At 47.6% G+C, this 21,303-nt stretch overlaps 1 protein-coding gene across 1 annotated transcript in view; it reads right to left on the minus strand.

Moving 5' to 3' along the window:
- Nucleotides 1-18,766, minus strand: part of LOC119432380 (acetylcholinesterase-1) — a 41,314-nt gene extending 22,548 nt beyond the window's left edge. The window contains exon 1 of the mRNA XM_037699546.2: nucleotides 18,368-18,766. Coding sequence (XP_037555474.1) covers nucleotides 18,368-18,716 — 349 coding nt within the window. The 5' untranslated portion in view covers nucleotides 18,717-18,766. The remainder of the gene's footprint in view (nucleotides 1-18,367) is intronic.
- Between the last annotated feature and the right edge of the window lie 2,537 nt (nucleotides 18,767-21,303).

Raw genomic sequence — 21,303 nt, forward strand, 5'->3', positions numbered from 1 at the left:
TTCTCGCACTGCGGGACCTCTTTTTAAGTGTCTTGGCAGGATTTTATTTTAGTTCTACTTGTATTCGTTTGTTCATTGCTTTCACACCTGATATGTACTTATGTTATTTGTTTTACTGCTTTTTCCTTTCATTGTATTTTCTGATTGTAACCCCCCTTACTCAATGTCCTTTAATGGACCTGTAAGGTACGATAAATAAATAAATAAATACTGCAGCTCATCAAATCACAAGCGTCAATGCCGCACGTGTTGGGCATTATCGCTAAGAGTTTCCTGCTCTTGCAGGAAACACTTAGCGATAATGTAAATCTATCGGGCTACCGTTCCGTTAGCCAAAAGGGAGAAAATGGCAGAGGTATCGCCACGTTCGTCAGGAAAGACACCTCTTTTCAAGAGCACGAAGTCAAAATTTGAAACTCGGATAAGAGATCCGGTCTCAAGGCACAATTAATTGAAATCATCCCCAATGGCACAATCCGACGTAACATTTTCATTCTCAACTTGTACAGCTCTCTTTCGGCTTATAAGGATAACCTCCGCTCACTCCTAAATAGAGTCGTAACCACCGCGAGATCGCACCCCTTAATAGTGGCCGGAGATTTCAACGCTCCCCACCCGGTTTGGGGTTATGTAGCACGAACAAAGATAGGGGCTAATCTAGTTGCAGCTATTACAGACCTAAACCTAACGCTAATTTCGGACCCACATTTCCCAACGAGGCTGGGAAATTCGGTCGCCAGAGACACGACGCCTGATCTCAGCTTCACTAGAAATGCGGTGGCCAAATGGTCCAACTTACAGGAGAACTTGGGGAGCGACCACTACATAATAGAAATCAGGATGGAAATAATAGCACCTCCCCCCAAAACTTACAAATACACAGACTGGGACCTCTTTAGCAAAATAAGAGGTGAATATGAGGCAGTATATGACACATTCAGTGAACTTTTTGTACAGATCCAGAAGGATGTCGAGAAGGCCACCAAGGAAATAGTCACAGAATTTAATACCCCAGGGATGGATGCAAGGTTAGCGCACGTCCTGCAAGCCAAACGTTCTCTCCTCGAGAGATGGAAAACACAAAGACTCAATCGGAGGCTGCGGAAAGAGATCGCTGAGTGCAATGGGCACATTGAGGAGCATTGCTCCCAATTAAATAAACAGCAATGGAGGGACGCCTGCTCGGCAGAGGATGGGAAAATGCGCAAAGGAGGTAAATGGAGCCTCTTCAAACATCTCCTAGACGATGGACAATCCAAAGGTAATCAGAGACTAGCCATAGGCCGACTTATTAATAAGGAGCTAATGGAGGGCATCTCAGACGCCTCCATATTTAGGAAACTAGCCAACAAATACCTTCCACTTGACCAAAGCTCAAGCTCTTCCCACCCTCGTTATGAGGGCGCGCCTGCCCCAGAGCTGGACGCTCCCTTCTCGGAAGCTGAGGTCGGGGAAGTGCTACATAATCTAAACGGAAGGTCTGCCCAAGGCCCCGATGGAGTCACAAACCGGCTCTTAAGAAATTTGGACGACAAATCCATTCATTCCTTAGTGAAGGAGATAAACAGGGTATGGGAGGAGGGTGTCGTACCGGACAGCTGGAAAAAAGGCCACAGTGGTCCTAATCCCCAAGCCAGGTAAATCAACCAGCTTGGAGAACCTACGTCCTATCTCCCTTACTTCTTGCATTAGCAAAGTAGCGGAACATGCAGCCCATAACAGATTATCGAGACATATCGAGCGGAATGAACTATTCCCGTACAATATGGTGGGTTTCAGGCCCTACCTTTCCACGCACGATGTCATGCTCCTGCTTAAAACACAGATCATAGACTCTCAAAGCAAAGATGTAAAAGGAGTACTCCCACTAGATCTATCCAAGGCCTTCGATAAAATTACACATGACTATATCTTTAAGGAGATATCGGCCTTGAACTTAGGAGTTAAATTCTTCTCCTTCGTTGAATCCTTCCTTGAGAGCAGGACGGCGGTCATAAAGTTGAGGCAATCAGTGTCGGAGTCTTTCACACTCGGAAGAAGGGGTACTCCCCAAGGGGCAGTTATCTCACCACTTCTGTTCAACATAGCAATGCGCAAATTGTCGGAAAGCCTTGCAACAATTCCTTATGCGTCCACCCACAACACAATAAAGGTCGAAGATTGGCGAGGGCTAGGGCTTTCCTAAAGAACTTATCCGGAACGGAGACCTTTGTTGACGCGGCGCGACACACCAGCTCCGACAAGTTTTCCGTAGCTATAGTCAATGAAAGGGGAGATCTCCTCTCGGCAGCTTCGCTAAAGGCCTCGTTGGTCGACGTGGCGGAACAGACTGCTATATCTCTCGCATTACTTGAAAGCAACATGCACTACAGTGTACACGCGCGGACTCCCGATCGGCAATTAGAGCGTTCGCATCTGGATTGATAGCCAAACAGGCAGCCAGGATTATCAACAGCAGACCCCCCTCAGACACTAGTCATCAGCATAGTCTGGTTCCCAGCACACATGGGACCAGACGTATTACCTGGTCACCTGAACCCCAATGAGATAGCCCACGACCGTGCGCGAGGTTTCACATGCCGTGACGGGACGGTGTCTCGGGTGAGTTCGGGAGAGACTTCCACAGTGATCCTCTAGTTACTTTTCACGAAATCATATCACATTACAGAGGGGATATGCAGAGTTTTCCCTCCCCCCATCAAAAGATCAATAGATCACAATCTAGCACGCTCCGCATGCTCCAGACGGGGTCCTACCCCTCTAGGGGCTTTCTGAACAAGCTTCCCCCCGACATTGATCCATTCTGCCCAGATTGCGGCACTGAATTTTTCTCATTAAATCACATGCTCTGGCAGCGCCCTGTGTTACAGGATTTTAACCAAGAAGAAGACTGGACGAAGGCCATCACAGATCCCAGACAAGACGTCCAACTCCTGGCTGTCCAGAGGGCCCGTGAACGAGCGGAGAGGAACGGACTCTCTGTTTCGACATGGGACTAGCCAACGGCTAGCAAGCCCCCCTGCCTAGCTTCTCAGGACCTAAATAAAGTGTTTACTACTACTACTGGCAGATCCAACGCCCTGTGGGCATCTATGTTATGCGAAGGAGTGTGCGGGGAGCCTACCAAGTTTACGAAACGACCATGATAGCACCAAGACATAGGCGGTTGCTTCATGACCTTCATGACATACATGACACGCATGTCATGACACTTGTGTTTTGAGTCCTCAGGAGTCCCTTGAGCGACGCCTAACAGACCTTAAGGCGAAGGCCTTAGCCATGCTCATGACTACGACTTGGACAGTCAACGTTTAGCACTTCCTTTCACTTAGTACCACATCCAAACCCATTTCATTGGTTTCTGAGTGTTTTTTCGTGGAGTTATTGTCATTTTACAGCGTAAACTGTTATGGGCTCATTCCAATAGCCGTTTCTGGTCGCGATGATGCCGCCGCCGCCCCGTAACCGCTATCGCCGGAAATGCGAAAAACGTACCTGCTCTCCGCCGGGATGGAACCCAGGCCCGCTGCGTGGGAGAGAGAGAGGAACAACTTTTATTGGAACCGGCAAGTGTAAGAGGAATTTATCTTCCCTCCCTTAGATGGCGGCCAGGCGCCCTTGGGTCCTAGCGGCATCGTCGGCTTGTCTAATGACTTGTAGTTGGTGCTCGCTGTCTGAACTGAGCAGCGCGATCTCCCACTGCTCCGCGTTCGTATACTTGCCGTTTGGCCCCTCCACTATGTTGGGGCAAGCCCAGATTATGTGTCTGAGGTCTGCCCGCTGATTGCAGTCTTTGCATTTATCTGAGTAGAGCTCTGGTTAACAATAATTATAGGCGATCGGGTTTGGGAAGGTGTTTGTTTGTGGTAGGCGCCATTCTGTCGCCTGCTGTTTATTTAATGAGGGGTGTGGTGGAGGGTCTGTAGTGTCTGTAGTCTGTAGTGTTTGGTGATTTCATTGTAAGTGACCATGCGGTCTCTCTCCACACTCGGGCCCCGCGTTGTTCCTGCTCGGCTCGCTAACTCTCGAGCTAGGATGTGTGCGGTTTCGTTACCCGAGAGGGAGGAGTGGGCGGACGTCCATACGACATGAACGTCACGCTCCCCGCGAAAGTTACTTATGATCATGAGCGCCTCTTTGGAGACCCTTCCCTTAGCGAAGTTATGAAGCGCACTTTTAGAATCACTGATTATGACGCTGGCCGTTGTGGAGGCGAGCGCCAGCGCTATGGCCGCTTCTTCCGCGATTTCCGATTTTCTTGTTTTAATGGTGCCGCTGGCAAGCGAGTGGCCCGCTTGATTCGAGACGACCACTGCCATGTGTCGACCGTCTGCATATTCCGCCGCGTCTACATAAAACACGTCCGCATAGCTTTGAAACATCTTATACCCTGCTTTCGCTCTTGCATTCCTCAGCTCTCGGTGATGTTCGGGGTGCATGTTTCTGGGTAATGGGGGTATGATGATGCGCTCTCTGATTTCTCTTGGGATGTCGTATTTATCCCCGTTTTGTCTAGCGTACGTGATACCGAGCTTGTGCAGGATGTGTCTTCCCGTGTTGCTTTGCGCCAGTCTTTCCTATTGTGCGATTGTATGAGCCTCAATGAGCTCGTCTAGCGTGTTGTGCATTCCCAGCGCTTCGAACTTCTCGTTAGACGTGGTGATCGGTAGGCCGAGGGCTTGTTTATATGCCTTTTTGATGATGCACTCTATCTTTTGTTTTTCCGCCACGTGGAACTTGAGGAATGGGGTCACATACACTATGCGGCTGACGACGAAGGCTTGGATGAGGCGCACTAGGTTGTGTTCTTTCATACCGTAGTTTTTGTTGGCGATTCTTCGAATCTACCTGATGATTTGCTGGGTGCTGTTATCGAGTATTCTTATTGCTTCTCCGTTATGTCCGTTCTCAGATATTCGAAGTCTCAGTATTCTAAGGTGTTTTAGCCTGGGGAATTGGGTGACCGCCTACCGCGATTCTGATGCTGGGGCGCTCTTGATTGCGCTTGCGTCCTCTGCTTGTATGTCTGTAGAGCAGTAGCTCCGATTTTTGGATTGACCATTTTAGGCCCTTGTTGTCCACGTATCTTTCTGCTGCATTGACTGCTTGCTGTAAAATCTCTCCTATGTGGCCATCGCTTCCGCCCGTCACCCATAGAGTGATATCGTCCACATACAGACTGTGCTGAACTTCTTCGATGCGGTCCAGTTCTGCGGGCTGGCCGAGCATCGCCACGTTAAATAGGAACGGGGAAAGCACCGAGCCTTGTGGTGTTACCTTGTTGCCTAGTTCAATTTCCTCGGATTTCGCGTCCGCGACGGTGGTTATGGCTTTACGGTTAGCAAGGAAATCTTTCACGTAGTCGTATGCTCTTTGGCCTACGTCGAGGTTTTGCAAGTTGCGCCATATGGCCTCGTGTGTGACGTTATCAAACGCCTTCCGTAAGTCGAGACCCAGGATGGCCTTTGTATCCAAGGAGTGTGTTTCAGCGTCTATGATCTGGTTATTTAATTGCAGCATGACGTCTTGCGTCGATAGTTTTGGTCTAAAGCCCATCATGGAGTGTGGGCATAGCCCGTTATCGTCCATGTATTTTCCGAGACACTTTAAAACTACTTTTTCCATTAGCTTTCCCATGCAGGACGTCAATGATCCAAAAGAACTTCTTCTTGGGCAAGTTGGTGCTGATATTTCCTAGGTGAACTTGTCTGTGGCGCGAAATGCATTTAGTGAAAAGGGGACAGAAGAGAAGAGACAGTGAAGCGCCAAACTACCAACTGTTTAATGACAGCGTCAGAGCATACAGAAAGAAAGTTAACTTCCGCGCGTGCGCAGAGAGCCAAGGTATGACATGGAACTACATGGTCATGATAACATTTTATCAAGAAAGCACATTTCTGCAGAATACAATGTGATGAATGTGTCACTAACACAATCAGACCCTTTCTTTTAATTAAAGTAAGCTTCCAACAACTCCCTCGAAGTTTTGGCGCCACTTTTGCCCAGAATCGACACTTGCATAAAGCGTGGCTCACAATGACAGGCTTTACAATGCGCAGGAAGATGCACATTGTCACACTTACCAATACTATTGGCATGCTCCCTCAGTCTGTCATTAATGCAACGTCCCGTTTGTCCAATGTAGGACCTACCGCAGTCTAGGGGTATCTCATAGACCACCCCTTCAATACAGCTTCTGACAGGGTTGGTGTGCTGCTTCTAGCAGCCCCGCGGCCCATCGCGTGTGATACGAGGGCATAATTGAGCCAACTTGTTGGGAGCTGAAAAAACAACGGGAACGCCATATCTGGTAGCCACCTTCTTGAGGTTATAGCTCAAACGGTGAACATATGGGACTACCTCTGGCTTAACACGCTCCCTTTCCTTCGAGTGCGCCTTCACATTGGCAGTGGAGGCTTTCAACTTTTGCAGCAGGGACTCAATCACAGAATTTAAGATAGACTGAGGGTAGCCAGCCCTTAACAGTCTCTCAAGCTGATTGCGAAAACTCGCCTGCATCTGATGTACACATGACTTGCGCAGAGCCGATTCTAGGCAAAATAAGGCGATTCCACGCTTCACAGTCTTAGAGTGCGCCGAGTCGTACTGCAACAATTCTTTTTTGCCTCGAGGAATGTACGCACAGCAAACGTGATCACTGAGAAGTGTTAGGTTAAGGTCTAAAAATTGCAACGTACTGTCCTTCGGAAGCTCATTAGTAAATGTAAGTCCTTTTGCATTTACTCTAAAAACTTCTAAAGTCTGCTCAACCATTTCATGGCATGGCAAAGGGCAAGCTTATTGTCAATAACAACTAAAAAATCGTCAACGTATCTAAAAACTTTAAGAACATTGGGATGAGATGAAGTAAGAACACATTGTAATGCGTGGTCAAAGTAAGATAAAAAGATGTCACATAAGATGGGTGCTACACGTGAACCAATGCAAATGCCCTTTGTCTGCAAGAAAATGCCATGCTCAAAAGAACAGCATGCTCTCTTGCCTTCTAAGGAGTATGAACAAGGCAACCACCATGGCAACCAGGGGGGGGGGGGGGGGGGCGCCGGACAGAGAGACTGAATGTTATTGGTGATACTAATATTCCCGACGACATAGCCAACCTTCTTAATAAGGGACCGAAATACGGACTTGAGCCTCAGGTTCCAGCACAAGAATTTCTGGCGTGGAATCGGCAAGTCGCAAAAGAAGCGCCCCAGGAACAACGCGAGCGTTGCCTACTAGATGGTGTAGACAGCCTACACAGGGCTGCCCCCAAGGCCGGAACTGGTCGCCAGGCGCGAGTGTTGCGAACGGGTGGTGACTTTTTTCAGAGATAATGAACTCTGTCTAATGCTGTCCGATAAGGAAGGCGGTTTTGTGGCTCTGCCTAGACATGCCTTTAATGACAAAGCACTAGAGGCAATCATCAAGAACTTCAAACCTGTTAAAGCCAGCTTATCAAAAGTTAAGAAAACTATGATTTCTTTCTGTGAAGAAATTGGCTGTGAAAAATTAGCTAAGCAGATTAGAAAGAGCAAAAAGGATTCTCTTACAGCTTTTTTCAGTGCCAAGACCCATAAGGTTGACGTCCCGTTTAGAACGATTATTAGTGAACGCGATACATGGCATTATCAGGTTAGCAGTTTTTTGCTAAAAGCTCTGAAGCTTCTTGATTTTAATGACCCTTTCTTGACGAGAAGCTCGGATGAAGTTTTTGAATATTTCCGTGGAAGCCAAGCAATAGGCTATGTGTTCTCTATTGACGTGAATGACCTTTTATTGCGATAGCAATTATATGGACACTTCTACCGGATTTCTGCCGTCGCCGTCGTCGTCGCCGTCGCCGTGAGGTTCCCTATAGATAAAATCTTCGCCGCGCGCCGTATGCCCGAGCGGAAGCGTGCGGGGACGCGCGCTATCACGGAGAGCGAACGCACTCAATCACCCACGCGCAAGCAAGGAAGCGGGAAACCAGCGCCGGAGGGAGCGCGGGGGGGGGGGGGGGGGGGCGCACTTCTACGCTGCCAAAAACCGCGCTCGTCGCTCGTCCGCACCGTCTCTTATCTCCACACGGCTCTGACCTTTATGCGCCGTGCATTCGCCGCTCAGTTTCCGTTGAAGCGATAGACCGCACGTACCTTCGCCCGCTGCCAGCGTTTTGACAGTCGTTGTCTGCAGTCGTTCAGTGTGATCTATTCCTGTTTGTTTGTGCGCGCTCACACCACGCTTGTTCATTCAGTTAGTAATAGTCGGGCCACATTTTCCAACGCACGCTACACATGCAATGCTGCCCGGATCGGCAGTGCAGCACTACAGGTGTATCCCTTCGCACGCGCTGCCCACGGGAAGCGCTTCTCATCAACACCACGGTTTCACACGCGCCTTCTCGTGGTCATCGAGTCTCTCTTCATGTCGGTCTACTTACGCCGCAGCACACCTGCTTACTTAATCAGCTCATGTTTACTACCAAAGCCGCTCACCTTACTTCGTATGACATTGCTGTGTTGCTATCGCATTCATTGCTTCGCCCTTAGGGCGAAACTGTGACATTTTTTTACTCAGTTCCACATCATGAGCTTCTAAAAGCAGTCATGCAGTGCATAGATCAAAGTGGCGAAGCTGGTTTTGTGTCACAAATGGAGATGTCGGCATCTAATTTTGTTTCCCTCTTGGAAGCTTACCTCAACCGCACCTTTGTTTCTTTTGAGCATGGCATTTTCTTGCTAGAAAAAGGGCATTTGCATTGGTTCACGTGTAGCACCCATCTTATGTGACATCTTTTTATCTTACTTTGACCACGCACTACAATGTGTTTTTACTTCATCTCATCCCAATGTTCTTAAAGTTTTTAGATACGTTGACGATTTTTAGTTGTTATTGACAATAAGCTTGCCCTTTGCCATGCCATGAAATGGTTGAGCAGATTTTAGAAGTTTTTAGAGTAAATGCAAAAGGACTTACATTTACTAATGAGCTTCCGAAGGACAGTACGTTGCAATTTTTAGACCTTAACCTAACACTTCTGAGTGATCACGTTTGCTGTGCGTACATTCCTCGAGGCAAAAAAGAATTGTTGCAGTACGACTCGGCGCACTCTAAGACTGTGAAGCGTGGAATCGCCTTACTTTGCCTAGAATCGGCTCTGCGCAAGTCATGTGTACATCAGATGCAGGCGAGTTTTCGCAATCAGCTTGAGAGACTGTTAAGGGCTGGCTACCCTCAGTCTGTCTTAAATTCTGTGATTGAGACCCTGCTGCAAAAGTTGAAAGCCTCCACTGCCAATGTAAAGGCGCACTCGAAGGAAAGGGAGCGTGTTAAGCCAGAGGTAGTCCCATATGTTCACCGTTTGAGCCATAACCTCAAGAAGGTGGCTACCAGATATGGCATTCCCGTTGTTTTTTCAGCTCCCAACAAGTTGGCTCAATTATGCCCTCGTATCACACGCGATGGGCCGCGGGGCTGCCAGAAGCAGCACACCAACCATGTCAGAAGCTGTATTGAAGGGGTGGTCTATGAGATACCCCTAGACTGCGGTAGGTCCTACATTGGACAAACGGGACGTTGCATTAATGACAGACTGAGGGAGCATGCCAATAGTATTGGTAAGTGTGACAATGCGCATCTTCCTGCGCATTGTAAGGCCTGTCATTGTGAGCCACGTGTCGATTCTGGGCAAAAGTGGCGCCAAAACTTCGAGGGAGTTGTTGGAAGCTTACTTTATTAAAAAGAAAGGGTCTGATTGTGTTAGTGACACATCCATCACATTGTATTCTGCAGAAATGTGCTTTCTTGATAAAATGTTATCATGACCATGTAGTTCCATGTCATACCTTGGCTCTCTGCGCACGCGCGGAAGTTAACTTTCTTTCTGTATGCTCTGACGCTGTCATTAAACAGTTGGTAGTTTGGCGCTTCACTGTCTCTTCTCTTCTGTACCCTTTTCACAAAATGCATTTCGCGCCACAGACAAGTTCACCTAGGAAGACGTCAATGAGATTGGCTTCAACTTTTCGGTGTGGCTTTTTGCCAGGTTTGGGTATTAATTTGATCTGGACCGTTTTTCATTGCTGGGGTATGCTCCCGCCTTCACCCAACATTCGTTTATGTACTTTGCGAGAGCGTTGATGGATTCGTCGTCTAAGTTTCGCAGTACTTTATTTGTTACACCGTCGGGACCTGGGGCGGACTTCGGATTGAGTCGGCCGAGTTCGTATCGAATCTCTGCCTCCGTTATGGGTGCGTCGAGATCGACGTTATCCTTCCCTTTGTACTCTGGTAGTCGTATCTTTGTTGCATCTCCTATGTATATCTAGCGTAGATCTCGTAGGAGTTCTGCCTCTGTACCTGCGTGGCTTTGCAGTGTCCGTTGCAGATTTTGCCTTTGGGTAGTTTTCGTGCCTTCTGGGTCGAGGAGGCCTCGGAGTATGTTCCAAGTTTTGGACATTCCGAACTGTCTGTCCATTAGGGTGCACGTGGCTTCCCACTGCTGCTGAGATAGCCGATTCGCGTGGTCTTCTATTTTTCTGTCGAGCGCCACGATTCTCATCCTTAGGCGCCGGTTGTGCTTGTGGCTTTTCCAGCGCTTTTGTAAGCATTGTTTGGCCTCCAACATGTGCAGGAGTTTGCTGTCCATTTCCTCCAGGCTCTTCGGGAATGTTTTTGGTGGGTTCCTGCACGCTATGCTGGAGTGTCTCTGTCCACTTCTGTAAGTCTTCGATGGTTTCTGTCGCATCGTTCTCGCGTAGCTTACGAAAGGTGTCATACTCGGTTAGCGTTATTTTCCTGCCTTTCCTTTTACACGGGCCTGCTTGTAGCATTGCGTTCAGAATGTAATGATCGCCGCCAATATTTACGTTCATGTTGACCAATTTCGTGATGGCTGTGTTCTTTATGAATGTCAGGTCCGGCGTAGTATCTCTGTTGACGCTATTGCCCATTCTGGTAGAGTCTTGTGAGTTAGTTATTAGCGTGAGCCCCTCGTGCTGCGCGTCGAATCACAGGTTGCGGCCTTTAACGTTCTCGATGGTATAACCCCAGGCGGCGTGGGGTGCGTTAACGTCGCCCACGATGATCAGTTCTTGTCTGGCCGCCACGTTTAACGCTTTACGGAAAAGCGAGCCAAACTTTACTTTTTGTCGTGGTGGGCTGTATACGTTCAGCACGAATACGCTTCCCTACTTTTTTCGGGAAGGTATGATTTCGAGTAGAACGTGGTCTATGTTTCGTATGCCGGTGTCGTGGTCTACAGCGTGCACTATGTTTCGGTGTATCAATGTGGTTACTGTTGCTTTTTCATCTGAAGTGCTATATGAATTGTATCCTGATAATTTTGCGGTCCCCCCAGTTTCCTGGAGGACTATTACCTCCGGTGATTGCTTGGTTTTTACGAATTGCTGCAGGTTGCCCCTCTTACGGCGAAACCCACGACAATTCCACTGCCAAATCGTGTACTCGTTACGCAGCGCCATGTTGGTTACTCAAGTCCGTGCAGCTGATCTCAGCCGCAGGTGGTCTGCTGTACGGCTTGCTCTTCACCGGCCTCGCTCCTGCGGGTCGGGCGTTTTCGACACATTTTCCAGCTGCACTACTCTACCCTTTCCACTCGCGTCTGCATTATCTGCTGTTGTAGACCCGTGCGCATCTGGATGAATTGCTGTTGTAGACCTGCGAACATTTCCTGGAACATACATTTTACTTCTCCGAGTGTAGAGTCGCTTTGCTCGTCGGCTTTCTCCTTTGCCCTTCACTTATGCGACGGCGTCTCTCCACTGCGTGGTAGTGGGATACTTTACCACTGAGCAACGCAAGCGCTTGCTTTGCGGCATAAAAAAAAAATCCCTTTATACGCGCCCTATTGACCCTTTTCGCGGCGATCCCGTGGGAGCTGCCATGTTTGATCACGTGGTGACGCGTCCATTGCTTGCCTCAACTGCCTCCGTTGCCTCCTTGTTTACAATGGAAGTGCATGACGCCGGCGCGGCTTAGAAAACCTCTGTTTTCGGAGATATCGTAGATGGTGACTAGGTGGACGACACGAATCTTTGATCAAAGCTTCAGAGAACATGCAAAAGTGCTTTCCGAGCTGAATCAGCTATGTCCAAACGGCGCAAGCAGCGTATATGGTGCTTGTTCTAAAAGCGGGGCTCAATATGTATTCCAAGCTATCCAAACATTCCGCTCATGAATTCAGTAAGGATTAGTGTATTTTGCTATTTGTTCTTTATTCGGCAAATATTTTGAAGCACTGGCTTGTCAGTTTCTGACTCACTGAAGTTCCTCGGTGCGGCCACTATCTGATTATTTTCTGCCTAATCACTCGCGGGTGTGCTCAGTTACGATAGATTTGTTCTTGCTGCGCTTGAAACGTAGCTGTTTTGTACATTGTAATAGCAAATATATATTACAGCTAGTAACTCGCTTACTCTTGTTGACCGTCACGAAACATTCAGCTTCGATAATTCGTGCGCCATCGGTGTAGTCCGTCATTTATTGTGCATATACAGTGCGAATATATATTCAAGTGTGTGCCCATTCACTTATTCTTGATACGTCGGCGACAGAGTGGGCGTAAGTCTTTCTGCCATTTGGGACAGATGTGTATAGATAACTGAAGCGAAACTTACTATGACAGGAAGTGGCGCTACTCCCTTTGTCAGTGTTTAACGAGTGGTACTCACTCTTGCCAACGTTCTGGGGAAGAAGCCCTTTCTTTGATGGTTAGCGATACAAGGCTGCCAGATGAGCAAATTTCTGTATCCTCGAGGAAAGCCGTACACCTCGAAGTGCCGGTAACAAGTTCAGCCAGTTGCAGCAGCGGTCCGCGAACTTGGCCACACAGATTCATTCCATTTCTTAACATGCCAGTCACTATTTTTTCAGCCAACCACTGTACACGTCTTCAATCCACATGATTCAATCTAGCATGATTGGAGCACAGAGTGTTAGCGAAAACTCAGTTGCATTTCCGACAGCTGATCGCACAGAAGCTAGGTAGAAGCGGCAATGGTTTCGTATTCGTGCGCGGTCACTGAGGAGACGTATGGCGCGCCGCCATGAGCGCCATCTCGTTTCTCTAAAACAAACTGCTCCGCGAAAAGGGTCAATAGGCAGGCGCACAGGTGCAGACGACCCGAGCCTCCGCCAGTATGGTGGAGCCATCTAGTTAACGTGCCTGCAACCGCCGCGTGCAACGAGATGCGATTCAGACGCGATGCGATTCAGACGAGGCGCGCAATCAACGCTATCCCGATGTTAGATGTGCGCCACGTAATCTGGATACCTCTTCGGTACACGTTATGGCGTCTCCTCACAAGGTACGAACCGCTGCTGAAGAGGCGAATCGTAGAGCTGGCTGCGCGACTACAACCAGGCATCATCGGGCTCAGCAGACTGCTGTGCAGAAAGCATTACAAGCCGCAGCTCGCCGTCGACGCCGACCCGACAGTTCAGATCGTTCTCGTCAAAATCGAGGCGAAGACACTTTGCCGCGAAGACCTTGTTGTGCGTGGTGCCGAAATTGGAGCTACTCTTGAGCCGCTCAACGAGCTTGCGCTGTGACTGTGCTGCGTGTGCCGCGCAGGCCTGTGACTTTTTTTGTTTACTCATGGTCGCGACTATTTCTTCTACCACCATCATTTAGTGTTTCCTTCCCTTATTACCCACGTCCTAACCCATTTCACTGGTTTTTGAGTGTTAGTCTTTTTGTTTTGCTGAGTCATTGTCATTTTTGCTGAGTCATGCTCCTGACTATGACTTATACCACCATCCTTTAATATTTCCTTCACTTAGTACCCACGTCGGAACTTATTTCGGCAGCTTTTGACGTTTAACCTTTTTTCACCTACATGACACGCATGTCATAACCCATCATTTATGTTCGTCATACACCCTTATCATACTATGCCAATTTTGATAAATACCAAGTTAACGCAACAACCATGAGAGCTCCAAGACGTAGGCGGCTAGACAGACAGACAGACAGACCGACAGACACGACAAGACAAGACAGACAGACAGACCGACAGACAAGACAAGACAAGAAAGACAGACAGACAGACAGACAGACAGACAGACAGACAAGACGGACGGACGGACGGACGGACGGACGGACGGACGGACGGACGGACGGACGGACGGACGGACGGACGGACGGACGGACGGACGGACGGACGGACGGACGGACGGACGGACGGACGGACGGACGGACGGACGGACGGACGGACGGACGGACGGACGGACGGACGGACGGACGGACAGACAGACAGACAGGACAGACAGACAGACAGACAGACAGACAGACAGACAGACAGACAGACAGACGGACGAGACGACCGGACGAACGGACGGACGACGAGACAGACAGACAGACAGACAGACAGACAGACAGACAGACAGACAGACAGACAGACAGACAGACAGACAGACAGACAGACAGACAGACAGACAGACAGACCAGACAGACAGACAGACACAGCAGACAGACAGACAGACAGACAGACAGACAGACAGACAGACAGACAGACAGACAGACAGACCAGACAGACAGACAGACAGACAGACAGACAGACAGACAGACAGACAGACAGACAGACAGACAGACATACAGACAGACAGACAACAGACGACAGACAGACAGACAGACAGACAGACATACCAGACAGACAGACAGACAGCAGACAGCCAGACAGGAAGACAGCCAACAGACAGGACAGACAGACAGACAGACAAGACAGACAGCCCGACAGACAGACAGACAGACAGACGACGACAGACAGGGACAGACAGACAGACAAGACAGACCATGACCTACTGTGAAAGTAGCAAATGTTTCGCCAAGAAATGCTTCACATTTAAAAAATACTGCTTCCGATTTCTACCTAATGTTTCTTCACAATATCACTTAAGCTGTAATTTCTTGTACGCTGAACTTTTATTTGTCATTTCCAATAGCGACGTTCAAAAGGCAGATACCGTGCATTATACACTTGATCTTCATCTTTTGGCGCTGAAGCAGGGTTGCGTGTGCTCTTTTCAACGCCAGCGCTCCATGAGATCCGGGGCGTGAGTTTTGCGCCGTTTCGTTCGAGAGATGGCGCCACGCTACGTGACCAGGCCGCTAGCGTCCGGCGCGGCACGCATGCTTGTTTGGTCAGAGACGAGACTTGCGACGAGGTTCAGTTCAAAACAGGTTCATTTCGGCGCAGTAAGCTTTCAGACCTGCGTCGCGACACCAATCTGATTTGCTGGTATCCATTTCATGCTTACATTTACTCTCGATTACCGGATAGCCAGCATTTTTGAACACCGCCCCCATCATAATGCGCCCGCCGCGGCTGAGAATCGTACCCGAAACCTGCTGTCCGGAGTCGCTGAGTTACGACGGCAGGTGTAGTACACGACGAAGTGGGCGAAACATATAAGCGCGGCGCGCGCAGCAGCCCACACATATCCAAGGGCTGCCAATGAATGCTTCGCAACAGTCTCTTGCAGTGAATACCAGTTTTTGTATTGTGTTAAGTAACCGAGGGAGAAAAAGAGGTGAAAGGCAGAGAGGTTAACGAGATTAATTAAATGTCTGGTTGGCTACTCTGCCCACGGGGCTGGAGTAAGGACCGGAAAGATAAGAAAACGAGATGATAAAAATCTCGCAGTTTCGCCCGAAAGGCGAAGCATCAATTGCGATACCAAATTTACTAGTAGAGAGCTATAAAGAGTACAGATAGTAGTTTTATCGGCTGCATAAACTTGGATACATTCGCTTATTAACTGAATTAACAAGCATGGTATCAACGCGTACAAGCAGACATTAATAGATCACACTCGATGACCGCAGACAACCATTGTCAAAACGCTGGCGTGAGCAAGCGTGGTTGCAGCAGCGACCGAAGGTTCGTACGGTCTATCGCTTCAACGGAAACTGAGCGGCGAAAGCACAGCGCATGCAAAGGTGAGAGCCGTGTGTAGATCGCTTTCAGCCGTGCAAAGTACAAGTGCGGAGTTGCTGGAGGAGTAGAAGCAGCATCCCCTCCCTCCCACGCTGCCTTCCCGCTTTCCTCATTTTGCGTGGGAGACTGAGTCGCCAGTTCCCCTTGCGCCCGGTCGCAAGATACGCATTTTGTGCCGCAGCTAAACGTCACCTCCCCTCCGTCCCTCCCATCCCCCCACGGCGTTTCTCACGACGGAAGAATTCGCGTTTGATCTCCGCCGTGCGTTCCCTATCCGCGAAAGCGCGCGTTCCTCAGGGGCCTTCACTCCTACATACAGCATACGGCGCGCAGCGACGGTTTTATCGCCGTTGGACTTCATACGGAACCTCACGGCGAAGACAACGGCTCCGGCAGAAATGCGCTTGGAGTGTCCATATAATTGTTTTCGCAATAAAAAAGCGTGAAAACAAACAGCTGATCTGAATAATACGACAAAACATACCTAATGCTTTGACCTCAGCTGGAGGTGAGACTTAGCCATGAAGGATTTTGTCGCTTGTTTCTTGCTGAAAGGGCGGAGCGCCAGTAACAAGCGCGAATTCGGATCGAAGCTGGTGGTCGGCGCTGTATGTGCGCTGCGATGTTGCTACGTGATCACGTTTAGGATGGCTGTTACGGTCACCGGGGGTAATTGCCACAGCAATTCTCGGTAAGACGTGCATGCGCAAAGGTGCTAACATGTCGCGTATGGCTGTACCGTATCATGGAGGGAGCAAAAATAAAACTCTCTAGTACTGCCAGTATTTAGGCAAATACGCTCGAACTATATCCCCCTTCGGAAGGATATTGCCTGTGTACGCCTCGTACCTTCGGCAGTGCTGCAAAGTAGTTGTGAGATGAAGTATAAATGGCTGATTTAGAAGACTGAAAGCTGTTAATGTGCCGATGGTAAGAAATGCCTCCTGATGACACGTAATGAGAGGGATTGGCTACGAACATATAGGCGTAATCTAAATATGATGTAGTGTATGGCTGGTTCAGCAGCAGTTTGAAAGTTAACATTTGAAGCAGTAGTCGAAAATTTCACCGAGGAACTTAGCAGCGCCTGCTGCCGGTAATTCGCGGTTGCAAGAACTGACACTTTCAAGGTCAGTTTTACTGCTGGAGAATGAAATACCGTGAACGTGTAGGTGAGTTACCAAATATCACGTTGTTTCATTGCGATAGCAATTATGTTGACACTCCAGGTGCATTTCTGCCGTCGTCGTTGCCGTGAGGTTCCGTTAAGTGTCGTGTTTAGTCGTTCTCTACGTCGCACCCAAGCGCGCGCGCCATTGGCAGCGCCGTCAGTGACGTCGTTCTCTGCATCGTACCTGCTCTGCCCACAACTGCGGCTCCTCGGCTCGCCGTTGTCGCATGCGTTCGATATCTCGAGTTAGCTCGGCGTCGTGGTTAGCAGCATCCGCCCGCCATTGGCGCTTGCGTACCACTAGAAACACAAACATGTAACCAATAATTGAGAAACGTTTCAATACAGCGTCGGGAAAACCCACTGCTAAACACCGGGGTCGCCCGTTTCGGCTTCGCTGGTTAACCATCTGTACGGAGTGCTTGGGCGGTGTTTTTTACAAAGACCAGACAATTCCGTACCGCACGTTGCGCCATCCTTGAATATTTTCGTTTATTCATCCAGAATATTTGCCCGCCGTCATATGTTGTACTCTGAGCAGTCGGCACCGAGAAATAGGATCATAGCATGCAATCTGAAAAGTCGAAGAGAATAGTTTTATAATGTGGTTTGCTCCAGCAATTACAGACACGAGCACACAAGAAAAAGAAACGCACAGGATAACTCTGGACTCACAACTGAAGTTTATTACCAATACATTCAAGACAACTCCGCCACGCATGCGCAGAAAACCAAGAGCAGTAACCAGTTTTTTTTTTTTATTTTTATTTCATGTAGTCAAAAGATGAACGCAAAAAAAAAAAAAAAACTTAGCCACGTCCCTCCCCACAGGGCCACAACACGTGCATTAGCGTGGTAAACTTAAAAATTTAATTGCCTTATCAGTCAGATGGACCGAAGGTTCACTCACACATTGATGCGCACTCAGCTTTCTGATGCTGCGTTGATCTTTCGACTATATAAAAGAAGAAAAAAAAAACTGGTTACTGCTCTTGGTTTTCTGTGCATGCGTGGCGGAGTTTTGTTGTATGTATTCGTAATAAACTTCAGCTGTAAGTCCAGCGTTGTGCTGTGCGTTTCTTTTTCTTGCGATGGCGTCTGCAATTGCTCAAACCCCCTCTTCACTGTCGTAATAATTTTATAATTCTCCTACACATCAGATATGAATAACTATTTACGCGCTTGTTGAGACAGAATCCGTGTTTGCAAGAAAGCGTCGCTTCGAAAGCACAAAATTAAAAAATTAGCTCACCGTACGGTATCCAAATTAAATCCCTTGGGGAAAAGACGCTGTGCTGTAGGCACGACGGAGGCGTTCGCGTCGCGTCCCAAACGTCGTCGCCCCATGGCGGTTCCGGTTGGGGTTTCCGATATCTGAGCGCACCAATAGGAGGCTTGGCGTAGCGTATCCCGGTGAAAGCGTAAACGTCCTTGTCTCCAAATGCACTGCGTTTCACACCCAGTATTTTACCTACGGGTGATTTGACTATTACGGCTGCATCTGCGTACTGAACTACCGATGACAGTAGTCGATGGAAGCTAGCGACAAAGAGGTACGAGGTAAATGTGAGAAGCGCGACGCGCTGTCCGCTTGCATTCATACTAGCACGATGTCTGCGACAGCTTTCCAGACACGTCGCAATATAAAATTAGAATCGAGAAGATCGAGGGGCGCCCGCTGAACGGTTACGTCATATGGAGGACACAGTTGCTGCGCCGCGATCTGTTTCTAGCTCCGAGCACAACCTTGACGCAACCGAACAGCTTAGCGTAGCTCGAGCTCGCGCGGATTCATCCCCAACCATGGGGCGGCCGTGTTTTTATGGAGGCGTAATGCAATAACGTTTCTGTAGTTCGTTATAAGTGCACATAAAAGGACTTTAGTTGGTCAAAATTATTCCGGAGCCGGAACGCCCAATAATACAGCATGCATCATAATCTACAAATAATACGGCATGCCTTACAATCATAACGTGGTTTTGCCATGTATTATAGCAGTTGCATGCCGACGGATGATCCACTCGATAAGAATATTGCAAACAGTACTTTAAGCGAATACTATAACATAACTGAAATCTAAAATTCTACATTACCACAACAACTATTACAACTACAGAAAAAAATTACAAAAATGTTTTCTTAAGGTTCTTATAAGAGATGTTTTTGATAAACAAATCATTTAAACTATGGTTATTTAGTGTTGACGGAAGAGGATATTTCAGGGCTTGCATTCCATAATTTGTGCGCGGCCGTGGGACACACCAGAATTCATGGTGTCGTGTTGTATAGCGATTTGGGTTCCTCTGTAAGTTCGCGGTTTCCGATCAAAAATTAATTCTGTGCTTAATTTGCCACTTATACAGGCAGGGAATACGCATGGGATAAAGAGCGGTAACTTTCTTAACACGTAAACTAGAGTATAGTGGTACTGAGGAAGCTGAAAACGGCACATTGGCAATAGCTCTTAACGCACCCTTTTGCAGTGTTATTAATTTGTTCATATTTGCTACCATGGTAGTTCCCCACACCGAGTGGCAATATATGTGTGATTCAAACAGTGTAAAATATATTAGCCGCTTAGTTTTTTGAGGCATTGTGTTCTGAAATCTTTCTTAAAATACCTAAAGTCCGGGATAGTTCTCCTGTCAAGGTCTCGATGTGCGCGTCCCTCCAACATAAATTCATTAAAAGTCACCCCAAGAATTTTAACTTCACTGGCTATATCGATTACATTGCGGCCCAATGTCAGAGTCTGGTTGAGTATGTACGACCCGTTTTTTGCTCCGTATAAAACTGCTTTAGTTTTGCCTGTCTTTATAAAAGAGCGTTCTGCACAGACCACGCTTGTAATTTTTTTAATGCTATGTTTTCTTTGCCTATGAGGCTGTTGGCGTCAGTTCCTGAAATAAATAAGGTTGTGTCGTCTGCGTAAATGACGTATTCAACTTTACTGTCTATGTGCACTAAATCATTAACATAAATAATATATAACAAAGGTCCTAAGATGATGCCCTGGGGTACGCCATGTCTGTTGTGCTTATAGCTCGATTTTGAATTACCAATCGTTACATATTGAACGCGGTGGCTGATATAGCTCGTGATCAGCTCAAGTGCCACCCCTCTTACACCATATGTAGAAAGCTTTTTAATTAATGTCATGTGATTTATTCTGTCGAAGGCCTTGGATAAGTCTACATAAATACCTAGTGTAACCCTCTTATTTTCTATGTTATTTATGATTATTTCTTTCTGTCTTAATAGTGCCAACTCTGTAGAGGATTGTGGCCTGAAGACAAATTGCATTTTGGTGATAAGGTGGAATCGTTCCATAAAACTGCAAATGCGCACAGATATTATTTTCTCAAGGCCTTTAGAGAAAATAGGTAAAAGCGACACAGGTCTGTGTTCACTTAGGTCGTTTTTGGAGCCTAGTTTATGTATAGGGATAACTTTTGCTTTCTTCATTTGCTGCGAAAACACACCCGATTTTAAAGACAAATATATATGTGAGTTAGTACAGGGTTGATTTCATCAATAACATAGATAATAGGTTTCATTTTAATACGAACGGGTCTTCGCTTTTCCTCATTTTCATTTGTTTAAAAATTGACAGCACTTCAGCACTACGAAGGGAAGGAAGAAATATGCTGTTAAGGTGGTTGGTTACTCATACCATCAAGTGCGCCCGACTCATGTGCGCTAGTCACCAACGATACTAAATAGTCATTAAATTTGTCTGCAAGTTCAACGCCGCTACAAATACTGCCTTCTAGAAGTATACTGTCAGGGGTAGCACAGTAAGAGCGCCCCAATAGGGAGTTTAACTTGCTCCAGAGTATTTTTGGTCGGTGACACCACTAAACATGTTTGTGTGATACTTGTCCCTGGTTCTTGGCAATAACGCATTTAGTCTATTACGAAACGGCTTGAACTTTGTGAAAGCATCTGGATCTCGACCTTGTAAGAACGTTTGGTACATGTTATTTTTCTTTGTGATCATTCTGATGAGCTGTTTGGTAATCCAAAATTTACGTCCTTTCTTAGGTTTTTGTATAGTTTTGTATGGGAATGCATGTCTGTATAACGAAACAAATTCCTGCAGGCAGAAGTTAAAAGCTTCATCTGCTGACTCTTGATTGTAAATTGACTGCCAGCTATATCTCCTTATTGCAGCTCAAAAATTGTTCA

This window comes from Dermacentor silvarum, chromosome 11, assembly GCF_013339745.2.
Source record: "Dermacentor silvarum isolate Dsil-2018 chromosome 11, BIME_Dsil_1.4, whole genome shotgun sequence".
Lineage (NCBI taxonomy): Eukaryota > Metazoa > Arthropoda > Arachnida > Ixodida > Ixodidae > Dermacentor > Dermacentor silvarum.